Below are 14,200 nucleotides of genomic sequence, written 5' to 3'. Positions count from 1 at the left end.
GGAGTTCGCTATCTCGTATACGAATATATTTTTAAACGTTTTCACTCTGCATTCAACATTGTATCACGAGTAAAGCGTGACAAAAAGCGTCCGGCATCAAACCACAATTTTAATTTGTGCCGTATATCAATTGCTAAAATGGTAAACATGCTCTTACTTCTATTACGACCGAGTATTAGCTTCATCGTATTTCCGCAATTCCTTACCAACAAAACAAAGTGTCCCTAGTATTGCAGAACACGGAATGTGTCGAAAAGGGGTGTCTAAAAGTTGCGTGATCACCAACATGTCACGTGATTGCCACGGAATCAAAAAAGGATTACTGAGAATTAGTTTATTTGACATATGCTCAACACACACACACACACACCAACTATAATACAAATGCGATAATACGAGATTGCTTCATCTTATTCTCAACTAGACTATAATTTACGACGCATCGCTAAGATTATCTGCATCATTAATATCAGCCGGGGATGTGAGTGGAACGATTGTCAACCTTATATCTGTTGACGTTGTTGCTATACAGTGGTTATTTGTCAATATGGGTACCATGGTTACTACACCATTCACTGTAAGTAGACATATATATATATTACAAGAATATCGTGCACAATTTACCTCAGTACATATCCGAGTTTCTAGTAAACAAGATAATGGGTAGCAAGTTGAAGTGGGCAGTCAAATCACAACCATGGACTTACATTTTCACGTATATGTAAAGAATAATTGCTTGTGTTCTGTGTAACATCATAATTCAATTACAGCAGCAATGGGTGTGCTTTTGAACATTTTTATCACATAAAGATGACACAATCTTATCAAAATATCGTTTTAGATACAATTGGATGGCAAAGTAGCCATACACAGGGCTAATATCACATAACATGCGAAGCGAAAACTAAGATCAAGTAGTCGCCATTTTGTTGAAATCGGTCACGTGGTGATGACCACAGAAATTCATGACGCACTACCCCCACTGTTTTGTGAAATGACCAATAAAATCATCAATGAGAGGCCGTCAGAGAGAAACTTAAGTCTCTCGTGATTGCAACGTAATTGATATTTCGCTCAGGGGCCTCAGTATGAGTACATCTTGTACCGTAATAGTTCAAGAGTTGGCGCCCTCTAGAGTGATTTTAACAATGAAAGTGACGTATTTTCACTTGTAACTTTACTTTTTATTTACTTTCACATAGTTAATTCTGGCATGTACTCTTCTCGTCTGGAAAGTAGGCATCGTAGGTGTCATCAGCCTCTCCGTCTTGTTCATAACAGTACCGCTGCAATTCAGGATGGCTCAAGGCCAGAAGAATGCCCAGCAAAAGTGTTCCGTATGTCTGAAAAAAAATTATTAACATACATATTTGACAACAATCATTTGCATGTATGCATATGTTGCATATACGGAATAGCGAAGACATTTTCAACATTGTGCAATGTTTTCGTTTTGGAGGAAAAAAAACTTGAAAACGACAACAACAAATCCATAAATACTAGTATATTGAGAATAATTGATAACAAAATGTATTTCATATGCACACAATTGATGATTTTCATAGATATCGATTACAAAAGAATATCACAGAAAATTGATAATTTGCTATATTCTCTAGATTTTTTTTTCATTTTATTTGTCTTGAGTTGCTACTGAAAAGAGTTGAATGTACTATATACAAACACTATTATAGTAGCACTGGAAATTCGACATAAACATTGAATCATACACCAGGAATTAGACAAATTGGAGAATACTGATTTTGTACATCATATCTGAATGAAATGTATGAATGCTACTGCAAAAACATGCACATGTCGATACGATTTATTGCAGGCCGATATGAATTACGACAATTATGTATTAAAAAAAATAGAATAGTGACAATTTTGTTGCGTAATATTTTATTTTATATGATGTATATATTGATCACTCTGAAATGTTCATTTTAGCTGTTAGCCGACGCTCGCTTGAAGAAATCTAATGAGATTCTGCAGAGCATGAAGATATTAAAAATGTATGGATGGGAGGAATTATTTGCTTCGAATATTGAAAGTATAAGGAAAGGAGAAATGAAACAATTGTTTCAAGTGGGATCACGTTTTTTATTCTCAGGTAAATTCAATAATATTACAGTTGTAGATGCTATTATTGCAGTACAGGCGGATCATGCGGATTGCGAATGATATTATTATATTAATTTGTGTATATTACCCAGGATGTATTAATATGTGAGTTAGCGTTAATTCTGAGCACACAGTAGCAATGCATTTAATTTGATTTAACTGTACGACATACATCCCTGGAACTGTAACCTTATACTAATCTTTTCTTAACATATCGTTTTTTATATTATAGCTGTGAATGCACAATGCATGCCTGTGACTATATCATGTTTGGTAAGTGAGTATGGACCGCTTTACATAATCTAGAGTGATTAATAATACGAACTATTTTATGATAATATATATTCATGCGCAAATCTGTAGACACAAAAGAGTGAATCGTTTAACCATTTTGAAACGTAGAGTCGCGTAGTTCGAACTTTTATGAATATTGTAACGATTAGTAAATGTTGTGTAAGCTAAAAAGTCTTTATTGAAAATAATTTCTAGATGATCTATTATATATTGTGTAACATATCAACCAATTGCAGGTATTTGTTGTACATGTGGGGTTGTCCTCCACGCCTCTCACACCGGATGTGGTGTTTACAGTATTGGCTCTGTCTAATCTGCTCATCATGCCACTCACCACCCTGCCCAGTAGCATTGGGTACATTGTGGAAGGACTGTCAAGCATGAAAAGAATTGAACGATTTTTAAAGACAGATGACACTATGACCGATTCTCATGATGAGTCTACCATCTGGTTATCGGTCGATACAGAGAGTGAAGATTATCTTGATGAAACAAATATGGTATATTTCTTTCATTATTATTTATTTTTTATTATTTTTTTTATTTTTGTGTTTCAACTAACAATCACATGATTTCGCTGATTGCGCTAGGTAAATATATAATAGCTCTCTTAATGAATTGGTTTTTTTGAGACATTGTAAAGTTCTTGTGTTCAACGAAGACGTTGCTGATCATTTGACCAATTTAAACAACACTCATCCACACTCGCGAGCTTACTATTAGCGATATAACTGATAACGTAAGATCATGATTACTTTGAGAAACCACCAGTCAAGGGTTGAGTAATATTTATATCAACAAGTTCGCGGGTTTGTGTGTCATTTCAGGTCTAGTACTCAACATAAAGACACAAATAACACGATTTTATTGAGATTTACATTGAGAAATATTCACCTCCGTATATACATTTAGGTAAACGGGAATAGTACGGCTGTGGAGATGAGTGACGTCACACCACTTGTTGGCATTGTTAAAAAGGTGAATTACGAAACAACGCAGCCCAATAATGTATATTCAGTGGGGATACCTTCTACTGTTGCAGTCCAGGTGAGGCATATTCCGATCTCATTTTCCCCGGAAACCGCAAGGTTATTAATTCTACCATAAAACATCGTTGATAACAACATTACCCAGGCAATATGGGTGTTCAGGTCAATCCGTGTCATTGGTGTTTTCATTAACTCTTCCAAGAATACTACTATCAATTCCTTTCTACGATACAAATTGCAATTAGCAACAAAATGCTTAACGTTATTCATATTTATATTGGTTTTTTAGATTACAAATGGGAACTTCGTCTGGGGACGTGACGCGAAAACTCCGATTTTGAACAATATCAACGTAGAGTTCCCTGCTGGTAAGTTTTACCGATTACTGTAATTGATATGACAACAGCAGCATATAATCACTTGGACGTAAATACTATGAGACATGAGAGGTTAGAAAATAGGTCATTATTGATTGAGATACAATACACTATAACACGCAACATACTTACTTATCTTTATAGAAAAACTCACTGTAGTCATTGGTAAAATCGGTGCCGGGAAATCGTCTCTGATCATGGCGCTGCTAGGAGAATTAACAACAATTACAGGTTTGGTAAACTATAGGTATGTTTGTTACAAATTGCAAATCATTAAGCTTAGCTGATTAATTTAGGATAAATTTTATAATTTAATTTTACCAGTGCTATTATTTGTAATATTATTTATCAATTATATTATATATCGCGTTTTGTTGAAACGAATTAGAATTTATAAATACAATCACATATATCATACATGTTGGCATTTGTGAGTTATCACGTGACTAACGACGTTTCTTTTTATACTATTCGTCTTAAAGTGGAAAATCTAAAACATCGTTTGCTGCTCAACCAGCCTGGCTTCACAATGCCACACTGCGAGATAATATACTGTTTGGAGAGGATTTTAATTCAAGGAGGTAAACAAAGTTTTTTTGTTTACACAAGTATACATGGTCAACGCGACCGCGTTCGTTCGTTCAAGGTCCCATACTACACGTAGCATCGATATACACATAGAGGGTCAAAAGTATTAATTATTTTCAAATAGAAAAAACGAAAGAAACAGAATTTAAAGATCGATATTCTTCGTTTATTCGTTAAATATATATTAATTTCATCATGTAGTACTATCTGTTGTCGATAACTTCTGGTACATAAGTGTGTGAAATTGTTGTTTTTTATTTATTTAAATGTTTATTTAGTTGAATGTCATTAAACAAATTTGTTTTTAGAAATTTACTATTTACAAAAATGTTAAATGACTGCACAACTAAACACATATGTGGCTTTGAGCGACATTGTTTTCACCAATTTACGTCATTATAACGTCATAAAAGCGGTTTGATGTTCGGGGCGTGACTTTCAAGAAAGTTGTATTCGGTGCTCTTCTTGTTTGCAGATACAACGCTGTATTAGAGGTGTGCGCACTGAACCCAGACATACATATTCTTCCTGGTGGCGATATGACAGAAATTGGAGGCAAGGGAATTAATATAAGCGGTGGACAAAAACAACGCATCAGTTTGGCAAGAGCTTTATATGCTAAAACAGACATCGTTATGTTGGTTTGTATTTCTTTCTTTTTTGTAGCTGCATATCTGAGCAAAACACAAACAGAATGAAAGGATGAGCCTGAGCATTGTTTTATTGCCGTGGCGTTTCTGTTGTTTAAAATAATTATCCATAAACCATTGGTCGCATTGCTAGACCAAAGCTGTTGGCGTTTACGCGCTCCTAATATATTCACATATAATGTATGTCATAAAATACTATATCATGTTTCTGTTGTAATTTGAAATGAATCTAAGGTGTCACATGAGCTGACGAATTTGAATTACTTTACAGTATAGAGCAAAGTGTATTATATACTTAACACACATTGAACACCCGTTAACTTCGTGTGTTTGAGTTATTTCGCTTGGTTTACAGGATGATCCTTTATCGGCGTTAGATGTACATGTCAGTGAGCACGTGATGAAAAAAGCAATCTTAAAATTCTTGCACGATGAGCGACGTACAATTATACTAGTTACTAACCATTATCGTTATATTGAACATGCGGCCAAGGTAAGCACGTGTGTAAGAATATATAGTACTTATCTTGCTCCATCATTAGGTGCAGCACATCACACCTATATATATATATAACAGGAAACTAACAGGAAATGAATTTAAAACCCGGTACAGAAACCACACAGCATCGCTACGCAACCAATCATTGAGAAACGCAACAGAGCTCAGTAAATACGCTTGGTCATTAAAAGACAATAACATCGATTACGACATCAAATGGAGAGTGTTATCGCGTGCTGCACCATACAATACTTCAAGCAAACGTTGCAACTTATGTATTAGAGAGAAATATATTATAATTTTCCAACCACATTACTGTAGTTTAAATAAAAGAAATGGGCTTTTTTCTTCCTGTAGACACAGAGCCAAATCGTTGCTATGCAACAACTAGTTTTAATATCGTAAACACACTCCATTGTTCTGCAAATCTGTAGCGCTTATAACGTAGTCTGTTTTCGGTGGTTTATTTAATAAAGTCTTAACTCCTGATGAGTGAGGTACTCCATGTATCTTACGAAACAGTACTGTAGAGTGAACTTTACTCATGTAGTCGTGTCTTAATTTCTCTGTCCACGTATGTAAATCTGCTCTACAAACTCATCGTTTAGTATCGAGCACTCTCACCTGGAATAATCGACTACCTTCCTATATATATATATATTCTGAAAATTCCATGTCAGCTAACAATAACTGTCTGAGTTTTTACCTAAAAAAACGTTCCCAAAATTGGCAACCTGGTCTATGTCTCTTCCAACATCTGAATAATTTGATCTCGTGCCAATGGTAAAGCCTCTGTAAATTTCATGAAAGACTCATTCTTACCTTATTAATGGAAAATCATTCAATTGGTTCTTGTATCCAGCGTAACCCCTTCTGAAAATGTCACGACAACTCATTCTGACAGACTAATAATAATATGTTTATCCTAATTCAAAGGTTATAGTAATGCACGAGGGACAAATATCACAACAAGGAGATCCACTTCAGATTCAACGAGAGTATCCAGAGCTCTTCAAACAATGGCAAAACGGGGTCAATATTGTACCGCATCCTGGCATTGGAATAAACACTGAACACACGAGTGAATTAGAAAGTCAAACGGAAAGGTCAACAACACGCAGAAGCATTACAAATGGTAAGTAGAGAACAATCCATGTTGTAAATACAGACACATGATAAATAAAATATAAGGTAGCCAAGGTAAGTACTGAAATAGGCAATGTGAATACTAGTATACAATATATAATTTTACCCAAAGCTTGTAAAGTTAATGTCAATACTATCATGTTACACTCTTGGAGACCCGATGTATTCAATGTTTTATTTGAACATGCCATGGTTCGAACATGAACATTGAAAATATATATATATATATACACATGGTGTATTGATTGAATCACTCAATCTTGGGGTAGCGACATTTCTATTAATAATTTTTGTCTGCAATATTATAGTAAATTAATTCCATAAATTATAAATTAATGTATTTTGTTATTATATAAAAATGACAAATTTAGTTTTCTCTAGTAATTGAAATTTATTAGAAAAAAATATTAACGTACATGACAATTGTAGGGATATTACGTAACATATGGCTAAATTAAAGTAATATGAGATTTATGAAAATTTCGTTTTTTAAAGCCTAGTCTGTATGTACTCTTAATTCAGGATTCACTTCTCAAATTCGAGAGAACTGCATTTGACACCATTTGTACCTTTCATTAGGTTTGAATGGAAATAGTACACATAGTAAGTAGTTCAATTTAATGCTCATAACCATTAAAACATGATAATGTATATATTATAATGTTTATAAGATAAAACACTGCGTGTATTCCACTTGAGCATATTCACTTTATGGCTTAATTCATGATCGTTGTATTTCAACATTAGGTTCCCTAGTTGTAGACGAAGCACGCCAACTGGGCCCTATATCGTGGAATACATTCTACATGTACGGCAAGGCAATAAAGCTACCATTTGTATGTGTTGTAGTCGGGCTATTACTTCTATATATTGGTGTCAATGTAATGGGTAATGTATGGTTAACACGATGGTCCCAAGATGAACAAGACAAAATTAACAATACAATTTCTCAGGTATGACGTAGATGCATGCATGTAGATGATACCATTCATTTTTTTTCGTGAATGGATCTTTTTGAAAAATCTAATTATTCATAAAAACAAACAAATGCTAAATTAACAACAGACGAAACATTTGAAAGAATTTTCGTAAGACAATAAACTATGTGGCGAATCACAACACATTCCCTAAAAGATATAACGACTTAACGTTGAATATTGAAGTTATAATGTTGTCGCCCATGTACGTTGTTTTAATGGGATCTTATACTAGTATCATTTTGGTTTATCATTATGACCATATATCACTCGGAAAATATCACGCAATATGATGCTGAACAATGATATGAAAAAACATGTAAGTTAATTGAATCGCAGGTTCACGTGGCAATAGTCCCCCGGCCCTGGTCCGATAAATAACAACATATTTGTTGGCAGCAATATTGTTCATTTTTCAGGGAGAAGATCGTAACACGTGGTATTACGTCAGCGTATTTGCGGCGTTATGTTTTATTTTTGTTATCCTGTCCATGTTGACAAATATTTGTCAAGTCAAATTCTCTATAGCTGCTGCGGGAAGGTTACATTTGAAGATGATAAATCGAATCATCCATGCTCCAGTACGGTTCTTCGACACTACACCCGCTGGTCGTATTCTGAATCGGTTTGCCCACGACACGATGACCGTGGATTTGGTAATCTGATTTAACCTCGTTTCTATTTTCAAAAATTTACATATAAATAAATTGTATATGCAAACAAACAAACAGATATTACAACATGAAACACAGGATTCTAACACGCCAATCACCTCTCCATAACACACCTCTATCATATATGTATTTCACGGTAAATATTTTTTTCGCATGTGTGTAGACGACCAAGCATTCTTTAAATTGATAACCCAATCGATCAAAAACAATATCATTCTTTATATGGTTTGAAATTACTCACATGGACAATTGCATGTTATAAATATAATATATTCTAATATATTCCTTTCGTTCATTGCAGAGAATATGGATGAATGTGAATATAATGATCTCAATTATTCTTCAAATATCAACCACGTTTATTGTGAACTCAATTGTGACACCATTATTCTTGACCGCCATATTTCCTATAGCTATCGCTGTGTATCTGCTTCAGAAATACGGTTTAGGACTTCCTAGGTAATATTTTGCATCAACATAATCTGCATTGAATATGTTATTTATATACAAAAACGAGTGATAATAACTTTTGTACTTTAATTTATGAATAACCTCCATGTATATTATGCCATGAATAATTAAATATCCCATGGCATTATGATGAATAATGACATGCCACATGACTCAGGACATAACGATGAATAATGTCTTGCACATTTTGTTATAGGATGAATAATGACATGTAAATTACCAAGGGCATTATATTACGAATAATGCCATGCGAATTAACTTATGAAATGTTATGATGAATATCGATTTAAACATTGATTTCCACCAATAAATGAACATACATGTACAATTCACCCTCTTTCATAACAGAGAGCTGCGACGTTTAGACAGTATCACCAAATCGCCAGTGTTGTCACATGTTACAGAAACCATTGGGGGTATAGTCACTGTAAAAGCTTACAGGTAAATATGGTTTGGAATTGTTTACATTGTCACGTGAACGCCATGAATACGAAACGGCCACAACGCCATAACCTACGTTAATTTGCAACGTAAACGTTGAATTCAGTGACTCGCACAATACACAAACTGTCACAACTGTGTTTGGTTTACAGGGCTGATAAGCGATTCCAACAACGATTCAATAAACTGGTAGAACAAACAAGTTTATGCCAGTTATACTTCTTCACAGCTATCGCTTGGATTGCAGTGCGTATGGTAATGATTATTAACTTGTTCATTATTATCGTGTTATTCTCCATGTTTGTTTAGTTGTGCCTATACACATCTTAGTAGTATATAGTATTATTATACATCTGTCACCGTAACGCCATACGTTACAGCGTGCCATAATTTTGCGGTTATTTTACGGGGTTTTCATACTACCATATTAGGAAATGCGAATTCCAAATATGGAATGATTACGCGTGCAAGCGTCCTCTAATAATAAAAACAAACATGGCTACCACCAGAGTTTGACCGGACTCCACACAAAGCAGTTCGTTGATTCTGTTCTAACAATTTGGGATTTCGGCATTCCCATGGTGTATCCTTGGAAGGAAAAGATGTATAATAAATAATAAGGTTATTACGAAGATACCTCAAAGTATGAACTCAGACAGTACGCCGTCGCATCGACCTCCGCTGTGCGTCGGTCGATACTCCAGCTGTCTTCGTGCATACTTTGAGGTATCCTCGTAATAACCTCATAGTATTATGAATATAAATGTACGATTATGGAACGATTAGTTGAACCTACAGACAATGTATTATTATTTTCAGATGATGATTGGGAATTTAATAGTATTTTTCTGTGGATTCAGTTCTTTGTTGGCTTGCGTGTATGGTCATATGGAACCCGGTTTTGTTGGACTGGGTATTACAACTGGTTTAACAGTGAGTGATTTACATTTTATTATATACGCATGATATCTTTGGTACGGTGACACAATTAGAGGAAACAAATACATATTCATTGATACTCAATTTGGTTTCCGGAAAAAAAACGCACAGTACAACACAGTGGCTGACCTGGACCTCGCCGCATATGGTATTTTTATCGGTCTCAAAAAATGGCTTCGACACTATTAATCATGAAATTCTGTGCTTCAAACTAGAACACTATGGTATTAGAGGTCATCCTCTACTTTGGTTTATAAACTATTCTTGTAATCGCCAACAACTTGTATGTATTGATAACATTTCCTCATTGCTCCGACCTATAATCTGCAAGGGTCGATTGTAGACCCAATCTTATTTCTAATTAATCTATAATAATGATATAGCCAATTCTATCAATTCCTTTAATTTTCAGATAATACTAACCTATTTAAATTTATTCAAAGCAATAAAATAAATTTCTCAGAAATTGATTATGTCTTTTGAAGGGTTCATGAATGATGCAGTGCTAAACAAACTTACTGTTAATTCTGAAAAACAATAAAACATCACAACGATCGGTGAGGGCAGCCTGGTTATTAACTGGTCATCGATAGAGGGCGTATGTGCCGTCAATTACCTTGGCGTCTCTATTGACCCAAAAAAAGATATGTCATGGAAAGCCCACATTGATAAAATTTGCAAAGTTAATTTGCAATTAATTTCACAAGTACGTCTTTTGTACCAAAGCATATCCTCAACATCAACCAATATATCTTTTACAGAAAAAAATAGTACGCCTCATCACTTTCTCTTACTCGCATTCCCATGCTGCTCCTCTTTTCCAAAAACTAAGAATTCTAGAAATGTTTTCACTTTGCAAATAACGAACCTGTTTATTTGTCTTTGATCAGTAATCAGTAATAACTGTTTTTGTACAAGATGTTTACAACTGTTTGGACCCATTGTCCCATAAATATCAAACCCGCTTAGACTGTAGCTTAACAACAAAACATTGGAACTCATTGCCCGATGTACCATAACAAAGTTAACAAAAATATTTCTTCAATATTTGATTTGTAGTACTTTTCTTTCTTTCTTTATTTGATAATCTCTTCAATATTTGGTTTGTAAGTTTTTTTCTTTCTTTATTTATTTATTTGATAATTTATTTGATTAAAATACAAAATTACACATACAGGTGTTACGAACCCGACTAGTTCTGATGAACTATATCTGTAATCCCCGCCAAAAAAGAAAAGTACTCCAAGTAGAATTCATTATTTATTTATATATAATTACTACTTGTACAATTTCTACATTTTTGTTGATGAAAAAAAAATATATTTAGTTTCATTTCATAAGTAGAAACACACACTCAGTATATTATATAAATGTAACATGCTTCATCGACGTCTCGCTTTCTTTCTTTCCATCATCGGATTCATAATTTCCAATTCCTGTTAAAACTTGCAACATTAAATTATGACTCTTGTCGTCCATGTATGTTCATATAGCGTCATGATTTGCAGTTGTCTTCTTTTAGGAAACCAGGATCGCGAAACACTAGAAAATAACACGTGGGTTCACACTTAATATATTGACAATATTATCATATGTTTCAGGTGTTTTTCTGCTTCGGCGGTAGAATTATGCAATGCCTCGACTTTGTGACGTTCATTAATGGAGTTGAACGTGTGATTGAATACACACAAGTCGAAATGGAAAGATATGAAGGTATATTGTTGCCAATTTCATCAATAATACAAACTATCAATGTGATATTCACGTATACTAAATAACAGCTACTTATTCTTATTTCTTATACAGGAAGTTATATTCCCCCGGCTAATTGGCCTGAGAAAGGATCTATTATTTTTAAAGACGTATCTGCACGATATTCCCAAACGTCCAATCCAGTTCTACGTGACGTATCCATACAGGTCAAGCCAAAAGAAAAGGTCAGAATGAAGAATTAAAAACTATAAAAGGCGTGCGGAGTGATAAAAAAACGTAGAACACGTGGTTTCAATTTGTGCTGAATCACCCATACATGAGCATGTTTTATGACAGCCATGAGATCTCGGCGGCCATTATCAAATACGTTACTGACTTATTATTACGTATATCTCATATTCAGATTGGTGTATGCGGTCGTACTGGGAGTGGGAAAACCTCACTGACACTGACTCTACTTCGCATGATCGACGTTTTCCAAGGTATAACAATTACCCGTACAATTTAATGTTATTTTATATTTAGAAAATTAGATTGAATAAATACGTTTTTGCAAGACTTAGTGAGCAATTTCGTTTATACTCGAATATTCTTATATTCAGGTCAAATTATTATCGATGGAATAGATATTTCTCAAGTTCCTTTGTTGATTCTACGCAAGCGAATATCTATCATACCACAGGATCCTCATCTGTTTGCCGGAACCATCAGGTAAGATACGTAACTCTATTTTATATGGCGTGATGCGCATTCCGATGACAATTCACAAACTCACAACATTTATATATATATATATCAGCGTATGTGGTCGTAAACAGCATTGTCGTGATGTGAATACCTATTTTTTCTCTATAAAAGATTCAATTTAGACCCAGAAGCTATACATACGAATGAAGAACTATGGAATGCCCTGCGAATTGCACAACTAAGAGGATATGTAGAGGATATGCAGGACCAATTAGGTAGACCAATGTTTCATAATGCAAATATGAATGAATTAATATATTTGTATACAAAGTGTGTATTATAATCTGTGCTCTCACGGATTAGATCTAGTCGACCACTTCTTAATCTTTCCAGGGAATTTATTTTAAGCTTAATTGAATAAATGTTTGATTATTTCAAAATAACGACAAAAATAAATGTTTAAAAGAATCCAGGTATTGGCGATACACGTACTGCATTTCAGTAGTGTAAGTCGATTGTTGATTTGGAATTTCAGATGAACAGATTCCCGAGGGAGGTGATACTTTTAGCGCTGGTCAGAAGCAGTTATTTTGTTTAGCTCGAGCATTCCTGCGTAAAAGTCAAATACTCATCATGGACGAGGCCACGTCGTCTATTGATTCGCAAACAGTGAGTACACTTTCTTTCTTTCTTTCTTTCTTTCTTTCTTTCTTTCTTTCTTTCTTTCTTTCTTTCTTTCTTTCTTTCTTTCTTTCTTTCTTCTTTCTTTCTTTCTTTCTTTCTTTCTTTCTTTCTTTCTTTCTTTCTTTCTTTCTTTCTTTCTTTCTTTCTTTCTTTCTTTCTTTTTTTTAAATTATAAGACTGGGTTTGTTGAAAGAATGTGGAGTATATGGTGGTTTGATATGGTGAATCTATAGTGATCACAAAAAATAAGTTATACTGAGGGAGTGTGGTTGTTTGTTGGCACCTATCTCGTGGTTCAACAGGACGGTCTAGGGGAGTGCGGTAAACGACCTTGATTGGTGGTTGCATACGCTTCGCAAAGTAGCAACTTCATAATAAATTGTTCTTGTTTTGTAGGATGCAATGTTACAAGAAGTTATCAGTACAGCATTCAGTGATAAAACTGTACTGACTATAGCAGTAAGTAATATAATTGATTAACAAATCCTTACGTTATGGTTTCTATATTAGTATATATAGTTGAATATGCAAATGAATTATGCAAATGATAATTGTATTTTATGGATCTTTCCACAGCATCGTATATCCACAATTTTAGATTCTGACACAGTACTGGTACTTAATGGTGGTCAAGTTATAGAATACGACACACCGCACAATCTACTAAAGAAGGATGAAACTGTGTTTGCTTCATTTGTTAATGCTTCAAAATAAGTCATGTAGTAGACGAGTTTTGAGTTATAGCGCCACCAGTCGGTTCGTACGAAAATGGAAGGTGGAATTTATTAGTCGGTTTTCCTAGGTCCCGGCGTTGTGATAAACTATCGAACGTTAACGCTGCAACCCCCCCCCCAATGCAGACTAAATTGATAGTTTTTACATCAGAGCCCAATTATTACCCCTCACGCCAAATAAACTACTAGTAATTTTCCGTTTATAGCCTC

General features: G+C 34.4%; 1 protein-coding gene across 1 annotated transcript; it reads left to right on the top strand.

The window, feature by feature from the left end:
• Positions 1-6,469: 6,469 nt before the first annotated feature.
• Positions 6,470-13,970, top strand: LOC100377079 (ATP-binding cassette sub-family C member 8-like). Its single transcript, XM_002735583.2, has 15 exons — positions 6,470-6,659; positions 7,418-7,623; positions 8,067-8,303; positions 8,623-8,780; positions 9,141-9,233; positions 9,386-9,488; positions 10,053-10,166; positions 11,774-11,885; positions 11,979-12,109; positions 12,289-12,367; positions 12,488-12,596; positions 12,744-12,847; positions 13,108-13,241; positions 13,653-13,715; positions 13,833-13,970. The coding sequence occupies exons 1-15, from the start codon at positions 6,470-6,472 to the stop codon at positions 13,968-13,970; spliced, it is 1,971 nt and encodes a 656-aa protein (XP_002735629.2).
• The last annotated feature ends 230 nt before the right edge of the window (positions 13,971-14,200 follow it).

Source organism: Saccoglossus kowalevskii, chromosome 9, assembly GCF_978046115.1.
Source record: "Saccoglossus kowalevskii chromosome 9, keSacKowa6.1, whole genome shotgun sequence".
Taxonomy (NCBI): domain Eukaryota; kingdom Metazoa; phylum Hemichordata; class Enteropneusta; family Harrimaniidae; genus Saccoglossus; species Saccoglossus kowalevskii.
Note: the sequence above shows the minus strand (reverse complement) of the source record. Positions and strands in the feature narration are given on the sequence as shown.